Source organism: Triturus cristatus, chromosome 3_1 (genome assembly GCF_964204655.1).
Source record: "Triturus cristatus chromosome 3_1, aTriCri1.1, whole genome shotgun sequence".
Classification (NCBI taxonomy): domain Eukaryota; kingdom Metazoa; phylum Chordata; class Amphibia; order Caudata; family Salamandridae; genus Triturus; species Triturus cristatus.
In genome coordinates this window covers 942,426,523-942,443,512 of record NC_140583.1, presented here as the reverse complement: position 1 = coordinate 942,443,512, position 16,990 = coordinate 942,426,523, and the positions used below count along the sequence as shown (strand labels likewise).

General features: G+C 42.0%; 1 protein-coding gene across 3 annotated transcripts in view; it reads left to right on the top strand.

The window, feature by feature from the left end:
• The window catches only part of GALNT13 (polypeptide N-acetylgalactosaminyltransferase 13), a 1,132,509-nt gene that overhangs the window by 1,057,793 nt on the left and 57,726 nt on the right, over nt 1-16,990 (top strand). For 2 of the 3 annotated variants that reach the window (XM_085645528.1, XM_085645527.1), the window contains one exon: nt 461-656. The exons of the other annotated variant lie outside the window; for it this stretch is intronic. In XM_085645528.1, coding sequence (XP_085501654.1) covers nt 461-646 — 186 coding nt within the window. In that variant the 3' untranslated portion in view covers nt 647-656. The remainder of the gene's footprint in view (nt 1-460; nt 657-16,990) is intronic. 3 annotated transcript variants of the gene reach the window in all.

Sequence of the window (16,990 nt, the reverse complement as noted above, 5' to 3'; positions counted from 1 at the left end):
GTACTTGCTGTACCTCCTCAGCCGTTTCTCACTTATTATAGCTTAAAACGAAGTGCAGACATATAAGGAAACTGAAAAAAATATTTCATTACGAAGGTGATTTGTATCTAAACAGGAGTGAAAATTACTCAATGAATAGAAGGTGCTGAGACTGTCTCAGTACATCCTGTAGTCATTGTAACTAGCTTTGCTGCTGTGAGAGCTGACTGCTGCATTTCTTATCAGCCCAGCAGCTTTTCCAGCATTCCCTTAACCACACTTAAACTGGCTACAGCAGGCAGCTCTCAGAGCCAATTAATTAAAGAGACCAGTAATATGTTAATTAACCAGGAGCTTAAGGCATACAGCAGCATACTGAACAGCTGTTCTTGGTGCATGCGCTCAGACATTGCATTCCATGTGTTTATCTTTATGTGTTGCCATTGTGTTCATGTCTTCATCTTTCTTTTCTGCCATACAGACCCACTCATTTCTTCATGTAATCACCCAGTCATGTCTGACATTGAGTGCAGTTGAGGACGGTTCATTTGGCCCTACAGTGGAGTTCTGTAACGGTAGCCCCTTACAAATGTGGACGCTAAGGAACTACACACGGCTGGAAGTTTTTAGGAACATTTTTTACAGTCCCACAGATTATTTTCTATAGCAAATATAAGGTTTGTATTTCAAAGCAATGATGTGTGCTGAATAGTTATGCTTATTTTACATTCATTTAAGAATTGTCAAACTGTAGCCTGGTAGAGATTTTGCGATGTGTTATATATTTTATTTTCTCTTTATCTCTTTATATTAAACAGTATTTCTTTACTTGCTCTAGCATTATTCACTGTGTTGCTGTTGGAAGCCAGCTGAAAGTTGCTATAATTAAGTGGTTTGGGTGACTTAAGAACAGTTTTTGCAGGGTACATTACCATCTTGTCTGTCTTTCCCATCCCAGCCCATACTTTAAAGTCTGTCTTGTTCGATTAGAGATGTATTTCGGTCGCCCCATTTTTTTATGAACAAGTTCTCTTCTTTCCACCTTTTTCCTGGGTATAACTTGCTGCTGTCCTGGCTCGTATTTTGGTCTGTCTCTCAGAGAGTCTTTGCTTTGGTTTTGCCAAATAGTTAAGTGAGTCCTAGATACTTTTATGGAAAACGCCTAATAATAAGAGTGGATGTGCCCAAAGAGGGATGCAGTCCAAGGAAGATTCTCTGCAGGGTCCAAAGGAACCTCCATGCTCCTTTCCACAGCGCTCCTTAGGATAGGCAACCAAGTGTGCAGACAGTTAGCAAACCGTCCCAGGACCTTTCTACACATGAACATGTGTGGCTGTCATAGGTGACAGCGCACTGCCAAAGCCTTGCTTTCGTTTTGTAGGAGTCACACGTCCATGCAAATAAGGTCATATCTACCTTACGTGGAGAAATATTAAATCTGCAAGGGAAATAACGAGGTTGAAGAATAAGCCACACGTCTGTTGACCCTCCATATGTAATAATGAAGTGCATAGCGGATGCTTAAAATTAAAATGTGCACGAACATCAGTCACATTCCCAGGGAATTTCTGAGGCTGATCCAGATTTCCAATAAACTGTTTGATATTTTACCAAACATTATGTATTCTTTGAAAGCCACTTTTTCTCTCAATACCTGGAAATGTAAATATGTGTTGTAAAATATGCATTTGTGCTAATATATGTAAGATAATGTAAATTGCATGTGATTGTTAAACCTGTCAGTCTTAGGGTGATCTTCCCCCAAAATGTTTACTTTCTGCCCTCCTTTTTGATTTTGTTGGCCTTAGGACTCTGTGCACTTTACAACTGCTAATCAGTGGTAAAGTGCTTGTGCTCACTTCTTAAAACATGGTAAAATTGTCTTACACCTGATTGGCATATTTAATTTTATTGTAAGTCCCTGGTAAAGTGGTATACCGTATACCAAAGGTTGGTAAATGAAATACTACTGCACTTATTGTGACACCCACTTAAGTAGTCCCTTAAAACATGTTTCAGGCTTGCTATTGCAACCTGTTTGCAGTTTTAAACTGCCAATTCAGCTTGGCAAAATAAACCCCTTGACAGACCTAATAGTCCCTTTTTAGTACATATAGCTCACCCTTAAGATAGGCCCTATAGAGCAGGGCGCATTGTAATTAAAACGTTTGATATGTACCTTTAAGTTTTACATGTCCTGGTAATACAAAATTCACAAATTCTTTTTGGGCTACTGTGAGGCCTACCTCTTCAATAGAATAACATTGGGTTGTCTGATTACATTTAGTAAGTGCTAAGTGATTGGTATCAGGTAGGAAAGTCACATTTGATGTCTAAGGAATTGTAATTTAAAAATTCTAATTAATGGTTAAGTCGGGTTTTAAAAATTCCACTTTTAGAAAGATGGAATTTTCTTGTCCTAACTATTTAGTGCCTACAGCCTGTTCCTAGATTACATGATTGGGTGTGGGCAGTTGGCCTTTGCGTATTCCTACCTGTTCAGGGAAAAGCCTCCAGATGTTTCTCCCACTTCAACGGTGGCACCAGGTATAAGAATAGGACCCTCAGACATACTCCTCAGTTAACTTCTGGACCTGTGGAAATACTGTCAGAGGACTGCACTGCTACCTGTGGCCTACCCTGTGCCTTCAGAGGGCTGCCCTGTTGCTGGAGACCTGCTTTTCTGTGTGAACCCTGGACTTCCAATGTGACTCCAAGGGCTAGTTGCCTGACCTCCCTATCAGAGCCTCAGGGACAGAAAAGGCTCTGACTATTTGAGCCCGCACCTGAACCTAGCCTGAGTGAATCTTGACCCTGCAAATGGTGTCTCTTCAGTCCTGGACCCTTGGAAGTGGTGCTAGCGGTGGCCAAAATGCCCAAATCCAAAACGTGCAACTTAGAAAAATATCTACTAAAAAGTTCCCTGAGAACTAAGAGGAGACCAAGACCTACCTGCTCACTGATCCACCTAAGGTGCTTTGCAGGTCGTCCTGACTTTATGGCAGCTCCTGCTACATTCTTCTCTGCAGCAAATCCTGTTCAGCAGCTCCTCACAGAAAAGGCATCCGGTCCCACGGAGCCCTCATTGGCTATAGCTTTCAGCTTCATCCTGGTGGAAATTTTCTAATTCTAAAAATGAGATTAAGTCTCAACGTAGAAATCTTCATCACAACTTCATCCAGCACATTTCCGATGACAAAGCCTCTTCCTCAGATGGCTGCCTTGTCCTGCTAAACTCTTACTTTCTTAGACATTTTTCTTTAAAAGTTCTTCTAAGTATTAAGGTAATCAAAGATCGGACCCAATACACTTTGTGTATCCGAACTACACTCCATCGCGGTCGGCCATAACTTAGATGTCTATGGGTGGCGCTTTGATCTTTTAGGTGCAATTTCACAATTTCAACTTTAAAAGTTCATAACTCTGGTATACTGATTGGATTTTTATTGTTTTGGTAGCAAGTAATTTCTTAAAATTAACCCTATTTTTCTAATTTGGGGTTTTTCTTGTGTTGTGTTTTCACTTTATTACTGGTTGTGTGCTGCATAAATACTTTATGCATTACCTCTAAGTTAAGCCTGCCTGCTTTTGTGGTAATAAACCAGAGGATTAAGCACTGGTTAATTTAGTTATTTTTTGGGGTACACCCTGACAAGGGTGTAGCTATTGCTCACGTGGGGCTTAACCCTCCTCAGCCAACAACTCAATTTTTCACAGAGGTTTACTGTTATTGTATTGTAGCATGTATCACCAGACACTTCCAACACAGGTAAACACAACTAGTCTGTTTCTTATGATGTAATTTATTGCTTCTTACTTCTCCCAGATTGTCTCGTAGAAATGGTTTCCCGGGCATACTAGGCGTGAAACATGTCGACCTTTTTATAAGTCACACTAGCACCTTGCGCTTATAAGTGACCCTGTGACCTTTTGGTCTTTTTATTTTGCCTGGGGCCCCACAACATTAAAATAATACTTTTGGGACACCCCTAGGCATTTTTATTCACACACCCTGCACGCACGCAATCACTTACCTCTCGGATCCACCATTATTTTTTAGCCCACATACCCGCACTCACCTTACGGCTTTTCTCTTTAAAAGACCTCCGACAAAGAGACCCTTCGGGGGACCATCGGGCATTGCAGCGCTGGCCCGACGAGGAGCAACAACAAGCCCAATGATGAAGCAAGACATCCTTCGGGGTGTGTGAGGGCTAACAAGAGGCTACATTGAGTCCTCCCCTTCGGGATTGGATCCTTGAGACTGGGGAAATTTCTCTCTGCCTCTTTTCACCTCCCTTCTACCTCCCTTCCCCCTCTACACTTTCTCTCCTCTTTCTCCTTGTGTTGAGCAGGTGATCGCTATTTTTGTTTCACCGCCAACATGAAACAATGTCCTCATTGATTTAACTGTCATTGGTGGAGCACGGACATTGGACCACAACCAGCTCCTGGCCCCCCTCTCCTTTTTTGACTCTGTAACTTTCATAAAATTTTTTCACATGGCTTTAATACACTAAACCAACAATGTGAGAATTTACAGATAGGTTGTTTTCTATTTTTTGAGTAATTTACTATTTTTAAAATGTCAGCTTCTAGCTCATCATTCACATTTTGAGACAAACATCCTTAAAATGTATGCTGCGATTGCAAAAACAGATTACATTTTTTAATAATACAAATGATTGGCCATGGTATAAAGCAACATTTTTCTGTCAGTGTAGTTGTGCATATTATTCACAAGTTCTCAGGGACTGTGGATATTGCACATATGGCCACTATTTTATTTGTGGGAGAGAAAAGTCACTCACCAAAAGTAGGATTTGTCGGCTTTTTATACTACAATCTTTGTGTGCAGCAATTTTCCACCAATTTTTAATTTAAATATTTACTAAATTTGTCATGGTCAATTGTCAAGAAAATTTTGAAGAGAATGGAAGCACAGTTTCTAAACTTCACTCACCCGCATAAATATAAACATACAGACACATACAGTAGTAAATTGTAAATCAGGTTTTTATTTATGTGTAAATGTAATAGAACACTGTCCACTTCAGGTCTTGATAGAGCACTAAACATTTCAGAAGCCATGTACTGTTTGTATTATAAAGAACAGGCAGATCAGACACTATAGGAAATGAACATGGGGAGACTGAACATCATTTTTCCTGTGATGACTAAAAGTTCCCTTTTAAATATTAATGTCACCCCCTACATAGCTCTTGTAGCCCACAAGGCAGGGTGCATGGTACTTAAAAGTCAATGAGAAACTGAATGGTACCACAAACCCGCAATGGCATCTCTCTAAAATGACAATTCAGGAAAGGGGACAGCTTGAAAAAAAATTAAACTATTATTTTGTAATACTTATTAAAGATGCAATTTAATGGTGGGATTTTTAATAAATGTTGACCTCTTCACCGCGGCACAAATTCCGCCACAGTGCGGGGGGGGGGGGGGGGCTAGGGGGTGGGCATGGTGCTGCGGTGCTCATGACGGCTCCCGGCCGTCATAAATCACAGTAGGCGTGTGCTCATGACGGCCGGGAGCCATCCGAACTCCACCCACTAATTAATTCTCCCACACAGGCGGGGAATTAACACCGCGTGGGAGGAGTGGCAATGTTCGGACTGCTCCCGTCCGTCATGAGCACATGCCTACCGTGACTCATGACGGGCAGAAGCTGTCATGAGCACCGAAGAGGTTAAGGAAAAGTAACTTTTAGTAAGTGACTCTTTACTTGTTTGAACTATCAAAGGGTCAATTGTCAAGAAAATTATGAAGAGAATGGAAGCACAGTTTCTAAACTTCACTCACCCGCATAAATATAAACATACAGACACATACAGTAGTACATTGTAAATCAGGTTTTTATTTATGTGGAAATGTAATAAAACACTGTCCACTTCAGGTCTTGATAGAGCACTAAACATTTCAGAAGCCATGTACTGTTTGTATTCTAAAGAACAGGCAGATCAGACCCTATAGGAAATGAACATGGGGAGACTGAACATCATTTTTCCTGTGATGACTAATGTAAAAAACCTTGAGCTATGGAGAAACAGGACACATTAATTTGCACAATTTCTGTTGCTTGAATAATCTTAAAGCAGCAAGCAGATTTTGCTCCAGTCCTTATCACAGAAATAGTTTTACATGAAGACAAAAATGTAGGCAAGAGTATGAAACAATTTGCAACTCAAATATTTCTTATCCGAGGAAATCTCCCTTTTCTGCATAGTCACTCTGGATTTTTTGCCGTTTGATGTACCCTATATTTTTGCTGACTAGAGTACTCTGTGCACTTTGCCTCTGCTAACTAATATTAAAATGCATGTGCCACCCTTTTAACCATAGTTAAATTGGCTTATTCCTTATTGACTCATTTAACTTGCATGTCCATCCCTACTATCTGGTGTAAAAAGTGCACCCAGCGCAGGGACGTTAAATGCCACTTGTGGACTACAGCCCTATTGTGCCATCCACTATATTAGCAATGCAGACTTGGCTTCAGGCCTAACCATGTCAGCCTGACTGTTGTAGTGTAAACCTACAGTGTGCCCTGCTAAAATAACCCTTTTTGACAGATAAAAAGTTCCCTTTTATATTAATGTCACCCCCTACATAGCTCTTGTAGCCCACAAGGCAGGGTGCATGGTACTTAAAAGTCAATGAGAAACTGAATGGTACCACAAACCCGCAAAGGCATCTCTCTAAAATGACAATTCAGGAAAGGGGACAGCTAGAAAAAAAATTAAACTATTATTTTGTAATACTTATTAAAGATGCAATTTAATGGTTGGATTTTAATAAATGTTAACCTCTTCACCGCGGCACAAATTCCGCCACAGTGCGGGGGGGGCTAGGGGGTGGGCATGGTGCTGCGGTGCTCATGACGGCTCCCGTTCGTCATAAATCACAGTAGGCGTGTGCTCATGACGGCCGGGAGCCATCTGAACTCCACCCACCAATTAATTCTCCCACACAGGCGGGGAATTAACACCGCGTGGGAGGAGTGGCAATGTTCGGACTGCTCCCGTCCGTCATGAGCACATGCCTACCGTGACTCATGACGGGCGAAAGCCGTCATGAGCACCGAAGAGGTTAAGGAAAAGTAACTTTTAGTAAGTGACCCTTTACTTGTTTGAACTATCAAAGGGTCAATTGTCAAGAAAATTATGAAGAGAATGGAAGCACAGTTTCTAAACTTCACTCACCCGCATAAATATAAACATACAGACACATACAGTAGTACATTGTAAATCAGGTTTTTATTTATGTGGAAATGTAATAAAACACTGTCCACTTCAGGTCTTGATAGAGCACTAAACATTTCAGAAGCCATGTACTGTTTGTATTCTAAAGAACAGGCAGATCAGACCCTATAGGAAATGAACATGGGGAGACTGAACATCATTTTTCCTGTGATGACTAATGTAAAAAACCTTGAGCTATGGAGAAACAGGACACATTAATTTGCACAATTTCTGTTGCTTGAATAATCTTAAAGCAGCAAGCAGATTTTGCTCCAGTCCTTATCACAGAAATAGTTTTACATGAAGACAAAAATGTAGGCAAGAGTATGAAACAATTTGCAACTCAAATATTGCTTATCCTAGGAAATCTCCCTTTTCTGCATAGTCACTCTGAATTTTTTGCCGTTTGATGTACCCTATATTTTTGCTGACTTGAGTACTCTGTGCACTTTGCCTCTGCTAACTAATATTAAAATGCATGTGCCACCCTTTTAACCATAGTTAAATTGGCTTATTCCTTATTGACTCATTTAACTTGCATGTCCATCCCTACTATCTGGTGTAAAAAGTGCACCCAGTGCCGGGACGTTAAATGCCACTTGTGGACTACAGCCCTATTGTTCCATCCACTATATTAGCAATGCAAACTTGGCTTCAGGCCTAACCATGTTAGCCTGACTGTTGTAGTGTAAACCTTCAGTGTGCCCTGCTAAAATAACCCTTTTTGACAGATAAAAAGTTCCCTTTTAAATATTAATGTCACCCCCTACATAGCTCTTGTAGCCCACAAGGCAGGGTGCATGGTACTTAAAAGTCAATGAGAAACTGAATGGTACCACAAACCCGCAATGGCATCTCTCTAAAATGACAATTCAGGAAAGGGAACAGCTAGAAAAAAAAATGTAAACTATTGTTTTGTAATACTTATTAAAGATGCAATTTAATGGTGGGATTTTTAATAAATGTTAACCTCTTCACCGCGGCGCGAATTCCGCCACGGTGCGGGGGGGGGGGCTAGGGGGTGGGCATGGTGCTGCGGTGCTCATGACGGCTCCCGGCCGTTATAAATCACCCACTAATTAATTCTCCCACACAGGCGGGGAATTAACACCGCGTGGGAGGAGTGGCAATGTTCAGACTGCTCCCGCCCGTCATGAGCACACGCCTACCGTGACTCATGATGGGCGGGAGCCGTCATGAGCACCGAAGAGGTTAAGGAAAAGTAACTTAGTAAGTGATCCTTTACTTGTTTGAACTATCAAAGGGCTAATTAGCATAAGCATTGGCCAGCTCTCAGTCGGTCCTCAGGCCTTGAATAAGTGTGAAATGCTTCCCAGGAGTAAACAACAGACTGGCCTGAATGGGCAGAGATGACTCCTATGAGCTCAACAGAAACAGCAGTGAAGAGACTGAGGGTTTCCTTTTGACAGTACAGTGTCAAAAGGGAGAGAATAGGATGCAAAGACCAATCTTTTGGATCCCATGTCTGGTTGCTGAAAGACCCTGCTTTTGTCCTACCAGGCCTTTTCTTATGGGTTTGTCATGGGTACAGTGCCTGCCTCAAACTGGATTTTAGTGTTAGATGTGGGCGGACCCTAGGATTAACTAAGTACACTCCCCGCTCATGCCCCCAGGGCCCATGTTAAGTGTAGCTGAAGACCTTTGCCATCTTGTAATTGCAGTGAAAAATTGCATTTTGGTCGTGTTTTTGGTTAGGGAGGGGCCAGGAGTCACCCACACCCACTAGCTAGTGCCAGGCATAAATGTTGCAATTCCAGGCTCCCTCCTCCAAAAATATTCTCAATGTGTGGAAGATCAGAAGAGGACTGCAACTGCTGTCTGTAACCTGAGCGGTCACCTAAAGGACTGGACATGCTCCCTCTTGTATCCAGGACAATGAAGTGGACTCCAAGGGTCAGTTTACTGTCTTTTTATGTGGCTACAGAAAGACAACAAGCTACACAATGCTTTTTTCTGGAAGTACCCAGGTAACCAGAGGCAAATGGACTAGACTTGAACCCTTCTGCTGATCTCTTCCTGACATACTGTGAAACTCTAAGTACTTTATTTAAGGTGCCAGAGATTGTAAAACTGTAGTTCTGTGATTGACTACAACTTAAAAGACTAAGAACCTGATTACAATTTCAGCATTCCAGGAACCGCTGTATCCGAGATTGTCAGATTGCCTTTGCAAAGACCACAGGCGAATCCCTGACATCGCCAGCCATCCGCAGATCACCACGGCTGAGGTTGGGGAAAAGCAGGTGCTTTAGGGAAGTACTGAGGTGTTCCACTATCGCCGTTATTACGAGTTGGCTTTCTCATGAGCTGCCTGCTTTGGTGGAACTGCCATTTTCAAGTCGACAGAAACGAAGGATTTGGGGTGCATACTCACTTTCATGTTCTTCCAGTCAGATTTCGATGTGGATCCCTTTCTCCAGGTGCCCCCTTCACAAAAGCATCTTCATGCTGAAGACTACGACCCTGTTTGCAGCAAAATGCAGGTAAGTCCTTTTTGGACCACATGCCCGTTGCCTGGACTGCCCACATATGGGCCAGTCTCCAGCAGTGTGTAGGTGGTATTTTTCCACATGTATCCTATATATGTGTGCATTCATCACATGTACAGTCAAAATGCTCACACAGGCATCGATATATATGGAAAACCATTCACCACTATTGCAAGACCACCGCAGACACACTGTGAGCACCTCGGTTGGACTACCGAACTCGCAATCAGGCCCTTAGTAGAAAAAGTAAGCTCTTTTAAAAAAAAAAACATGGTTGGTATATCCACCGTGGTCAGTCCGAAATTGTAAAAATCTCCCGGTGTACTGTGACCAAAGATGATCATTAGCGCGTAGTGCTTTTTGGTGCTATTTTCCCTTGAAAACTCATATCTGCAGTTTCCCTTTTTGGGTTATTGGCATTTTGGTGCCATTTACTTATAACATTTCACTCTATTTTTCTAATTCGTTTTGAGATTTTTGTTCATTGACATTTTGATACTGCTTCCATACTTTACACACTGCTCTAAATTAAGCCTCTGTGCTCTGTGCCATAGCTACCAGGGAGTTCGCCTCGGGTTAATTTCGTGATTTTAAGGGTTCACCCGGATAAGGGTTATGATTATTCCCCATCCCAAAAAAATAATCAGAATTCTTTCAATTATGAATGTATTTAAATCAGATGTGCTGTTAAGAAAGAAATAGTCATTCTGGAATAACCCCTTTTAGAAAGAAATTCAACACATTTCTATAGCTTGATTACAGGCAGAGATCCAAAATCTTAAGAACAAGGCTTAAAATAGTAATCCTTTCCTGAGTTCAAAGCAGTCTGCCAACATAAAACATGTGCTCGACTCTATTCATGGCATTTTCAAAGACAACATATTTCCTGTCACCTATTACTTTCCACTTGTGATGGAACTCTCCCAAGTTAAAAGGTCCAAAATGTAAACCTCGTGGGACTTCTATGAGTACCTCTTGGGACTACCATCGACAAAATGCTATGGCCTTCAGCGGGAGCAGCGGAGGAGAGCACTCACACTGCTCTTTGAGCAGTGGAAAAAGGAAAAATAAAATGATAATAACACAGGGTTATTATCATTTTATTTTTGTGGGGCAGTATTGATTGGTTGGGACTGGGCTGTCATCAAAACCAGCAGGGAGAAGAGTGGTGGGGGTACTTAAGTGCGCATGATGGTTTGGCCAGCTTTCTTGAGACGGCCAAACAGTCATGTGTACTTAGCATGTTCTCCTCTGGGCTGTAATGCGCAGCTGGGTGAAGAACATGCAGAGGCTCCCACTCCCTGTTTAAGCCCTGAACCACGGTGTTCAGACCATTTACGACGCTGCTGTCATGCTGGTGACAGCAGCATCATGATTGGCTTAGGGAAGCCTGTGAGCTTACTGCTTCCGGTCCGGGAGGAACAGAAGAGGACAGAAGAAAACAGCAGCCAGGTAAGTGACTTTTATATTTTTTTCCGCCCCCACCTCGCCGGTTCTACCCTGTGGCAGCCGTCACTGATGGCTTTGATGGACTGCCTATCCAAGCAATGCCAATGAGAAAATTTGATAACCAATATCTGCAAGGGTATTAACCCAAAGTCCACTCTCTCTGTAATTTTCAATGTACTTGAAGAATTAATGATGAAAGGTCTTTAAACAGATCTGGCCAGACCTACACTCTTTTTGCTACTTAATAATTAAAAAAAATTACAAAACAAAAATTACCAATGCAATGGTGTTAAACAAATACATTACGGATTACTGATGTCTATCAAATAATAAGACACGAAGAGTAGTATAAAGGGGTTTTATCATAATGCTTATGCAACGGTGCCCAGAAGCAGATGGAAGCTTTGCCCTTGTTCTGCAAGAAATGTCTCTTTTGGCAGCGTTTGCTGTGAAGTGCTAACGGTGAATTAGCAAGTGTTCTGTAGACAGCACTGTTGGGAAATAGAGCGGCAACGCCTAGTCCACATCACAGTGCAGCTCTTGGCATACATGGTCCCACGATAGCCATTTCTTGCTGACACCAGCACAAACATCCTTCTGCATCTATTCGCTCATTCACACAAGATAATAGTGTGACCCTTTATTTATGGAACAGTATTTTGGGGCATATCAACATGGGATTTATCTCTGCTTTTTTAGCTTTAAAAGCCAAAAAAGCAGAGATAAAACTAGCGCCCTATCAGCAACGGGGTGCTAATACGCAAATTCGCATGTTAGCACCCTTTTACTCTACGCTTCCCCTTGCATCTCTAATGAGATGCAAAGGGGGAGTTCCAGAGTAAAATAATAGGAGAAATGTCGCTAAGCGACATTTCTCCTATTATCAAGGATATCGCTAACCCTGTTAGAGATTTAAAAAAAAGCAGCGCTAACCGTGGTTAACGCTGCTTTTTTTCGTCTGGTATTTTTCTGACTTAGCCATGATATCCTATCAAGGTGGATATCATGGCTAAGTATGTCTATCCCTATCAGCAAGCTATCGCCACACCTTGTGGGATTATCGCTATATTTCCAGCGATAATCTCACAATTGGCAGCTTGTGCTCTGAATTTTATCGCTTTGGAGATAAGCGTTGCTGATAGCACGCTATCTCCGCGATAAAATTCAGAGTTGCCCGGCGATAATTATCCTCACGCTAAGAGCGCTAAGCTATAATTATCGCCGGCCCTTGCTGATATGCCCCTTTGTCTTTTTTCACAAAACATGGCTTTCCAGAAGACATTAGAAAGGGCCGTATTTATCAACTCATTTTCCCATGGCTATAGAAAGGGTGAAACCCTCTGACACGTCAGGCACCAAAGAGAAGAGGATGTTTCCCATGATAACTAAAGCAGCTCTAGTATTTTAGAGACCCATTATGTACACCGCTGGAGCTGATGCATGCAGTCATTTCATGATTATTTGCATTTCGGTGTATTGTGCAGAGCGGCTTCACTAAATCGATGTTAAAAACACCAAAATGAAGCACATGCGAATGTTTGAATGAGATAATTCTGTAAACACGCTGCTTCTATCAACATTACCCATTCATGCTGGTTGTTGTAATTAGAGTGACATGCTGTATGCCTCAGAACGTTCAATATGCATAAACTGAGCGTCCCAAAATGATTTAATTCAACAGATGCAAGCTTTTTATAGCACATAAACATGTGGTAAAAATTCAGCCTCGCATCTCAGAAGAGAGGCTGAAGATGCATCAGTCGCATGGGGCATGGCCACAACATCCACCTCAAATTTCATTTTTTTTTTTAACTCTTAGCCTGTGAATCCACCCGCTTAAGAAGGAGCTAATAATAATTTCAAGTGATTTAGACTGTATGAATAATAAACCGTTTGTATTCACTGGAAATAACCTAATTAAGGTAAAACAGAAGCAATTCAGAGTCTTTCAAAACGTTTGTAATAAAGTAATTTCTTTCTTAGCTTAAAAAAAAAAAAAAAAAACTGTGTAACATTGAAAGACTAGAGGCCGTCTTTGAGAAAGCATGTGCTGATGGAAAAAAAAACAGTACATAGTTAAATGCTGAACCTCAATCATAATGGTCTTTTACATCATTTGTGTATCCAGTCATTGAGCTTCTAGTGATGGTTTGTGTAAAATTGTGGGTTCTAAGCCCACATACTTTGTAAATAGGTGAGACACACACTTAGGTATTGTATGTAGAACTTGCCATGAGCAGGTGCACCAGGGCCCTTTTATTGGTCTTGTCACCTGACCGATGATGCCTGTGCTGGATGGGAGTGGGGTGGGTGTATGAGCCAGCCCGCATGGGAGAGGCTGTTAAAACACTAGACTGTGTCCAGCGGGACAAAACAGTTTTTTCCATCACTGTTACGTCTGCAAAACGATCACGTCTAAGGCTATATCAAGCAGCCCTTACTGTTATTTATCCCTTCTTGCAATCAGTTCTTCATCCTGTGCTTGGTTGTTTTTATGGTCTGGTTTGAAAGCGCATCTGTCACCAAACAATTATGTGAGATCAAGCTCTGTGCACATGGTGTAATGAATAGGGGAGTTGAAGTATAAACAAGTCAATAGTGGAATGAATGAAGAACAACTTTGTGCCACCAACTGGATCAGAGCAGTCCCCATCATAGTGTCATCGGTATCAATGCACTCATTAATCATCTTATTTTTCATTCATCCATAAATATACTGTCTCAATTTGATTTGATTTAATTATTTTGTTATTGCTTTCGCCACATGCCTGTTGCAAAGTACAAACAAATAAACTTACAATGAAACACATAGCATAAAATAATTAAAAAATAAAGTTTATTTCAGGAAGCCCTATTTGTGCTATAAAACGACCAAGGAAGTGGGTATCTGAGGTGAAATAGCAGCCAGACCTCCTTACCAGATGGAATTTGCCTCGCAATACTTTAACGTTTGGCCTCTTTGTCTACAGTTAAAACATTATCTGAGTCTTCCACTGTTGCTTCTGTTTACAGGCTTATAGTTATGGGGTATACAATAAAAGAGATGGGGGAGTTAGCTTAGGTTGTTAAAGTAAGATGTTCCAGTTTCTTCTTCTGATGTAAAGTCCCTAAGTCCCAACTCCTTTCTAGTCAGACCCTCCAATCCATCTCAGATTACACTTCTTCCAAATTTGATCAAATCTGATCTGAAATATAATGCCATGAATGTCATCAGCCTTCATCATTCGTTGAACTGAAAAGGAGACAGAGAGTGTCAAGTCATTCCAATAATGAGCCAGATATATCACCTGATGAGACACACAGTCTGGAACAAGTGTTCCTTATAAATATGTCGAGCCCATCAATAAACAGCCCTGGATAATTCATCAAAGAAGTGTAGTTCAAATTGACGTCACTTCGTTTCTCATTTTCGTGAAGATGTGTCTAGGACTAGGGGTTGGTGGTGAACTATGATCTGCCGGCGGAGTTAGCTGCATTTTGGCACTCTGCTCTCCACTTGGAGCGTGGTGCTCAGCAAAAACTCTGCAACTGACATGTAGCGCACCCTCTCTCTGCCTCCAGTTGCTGCTCCATGTGCTCTATAAAAATGCAGGAAGGGCTAGGCCCCTTCGGCGTGTCTGAGGTGAAGGAGATCAGCATGCTGCTGTGGTGCTGCCTCAGGTATGTAACCCCACATCATCCTCATTATTATTAACTCGAACTGGAGCCCATGGTAGTGAATGTCAGGAACAACAGACCAATAGTTCTAGGCCCTGATGTGTACAGTATTGTGTCTGGAGGCAGGATGCTACCAGATAATCACCCCAAAGGCAGGCCCTAGGCAGCCTTATGAGCAGGGTGCAGTGTATTTAAAAAATAGGACATGTTCTTTTGAGTTTTACATTTCCTGGAATTGAAAAACTGCTAAATTCATTTTTCAGTACTGCAGTCTCTCCAGTAGGATAACATTGGGATTTCCTGAAAACATCTTTTAAGTGTAATTTCCAGTTGGGTAAACATAGATGTTAGACCTGCCATCTTTTGTAATGGTTGCCTCTGACCTTTTGCTTTCTGACCTCCTGTTTTTTACATCATTTTTGCTAGCTTAAGGACTCTGAACACTTTACCACTGCTGAAGTGCATGTGATCTTATTCAAAATGTGATGACAATTTGTTTATCTAGGATTAATATATTGGGTTCACTTATGAGTCCCTAGTAAAATGGTATACCATATACCCAGGGCCTGTAAGCCAAATGCTACTAGTGGGCCTGCAGCAGTGATTGTGCCTCCCACAGCAGTAGCTTTTCAAACCTGACTCAGGTCTGATACCACAGGGCCTGTAGACACAAAACTTACTGCCAGCATGACTTGGCATTTCCAACCATTTGCCAATCCTCAAACTCCCATTTTATTACAGACCAGTCACCTCTAAGGTAGGCCCTAGGTAGCCCTAAGAGGAGTGTGATGTGTAAGTAAAAAGTAGGACATGAATGTTTTTCTTTTACTTGTTCTGGTAGTGACAACCACCCAAGTTCGTTTTCACTACTGTGAGGCCTGCTCCTCTCATAGGTTAACATTGGGAATTCCTTAAATACCCTTTTTAAGTGTAATTCCTGATTGCAGAGGAGTTGCTACTTTATATCATTGGATTGGTAATGACAAGTCCTCTTTAGTTGTAAAGTTAGATCAGGTATTATGAATCTAGAAATTTCACTTTTAGAAAGTGGACATTTCTCTCCTATCAGCACTCTTTTGTGCCTTAGAGCCTGTCTCCAAGACACGATTGGGGTGTGGTGACAGCTACAATTTTTGCATTCCCTCTAGACAGCACCGAGTACAGGACACTTAGCTGCTTATGCATTTATCTGCCTACTGATGGGTCCTCTGGGCAAGAGGGAGGGGAGGAGCTGACACTTACACTTGAATACAGTGTGGCCTGGTCTCACACAAAGCACTGGTTTAACTACCACAATTAGGCTGGCAAACAGAGCTGGGCTGAAAGGAGACTTGTGCACCACAAAGGCTTTGCTTTATAGTTCCCTTCATTTCAAGGACACATTTGGGTATAAGTATTGGGTCTGTGACCCCCTCTTGCTAGTTCACTTTAGGGTCCTAAGGAGACTCTGCCAAGAAGAGGTGTGCTACAGGAGGGAATGCCACTTTGCTAACTGCTGTGCTGTGTTGGCCGGCTGCCTGCTGATTGCTGGGCTAGTGGAGGGACTACCACTTTGCTTAATGCTCTGCTGTGTTGGCCTGCTGCCTCTGACCTGGGCTGTGAGAAGGACTGGACCTGTTTTCTACAACCTTTTGCAACCTAAGTAACTCCAAGAGCTTGTTAGCTTGCCCCGTGTTTCGGAAATCTAAGGGTCATCAAAGATTTCAATTGCAAAAATGACTGCTGCTAGGCGCTGCTAATTTGGAGTCTGGCTCTGCCTGACTTACCCTCAACCAGTCCTTGAGTCCAAGTTTCTCCAATGCTTGCTGGCTTTCACCCTGTTCTTGAAGTGTTAGGGCCATAAAAGACGTCCTTCAACTTTGCTTCAGCTGCTGGACTCTGCCGTCTGTGAGACCTCCCTTGCCTGAGGTGCCCACCTGTTGCAGGGATTCTGCTCATGCACAGAACTATGCACAGGAAACCAGGACCTCAGTGAATTGCGTGTACCAAAAACTCACCTCAGTACCTAGAACCCCTATCCGACTAGCATTAGTGTCTCATTCGTTCTCCGTTTCATCTCGAAGCTACCAATGATTAGACAACCCAGAACAAGCGACTTAGAGTACTCTCAGGAATGGTGGGAATTAGAAATACCTGTTG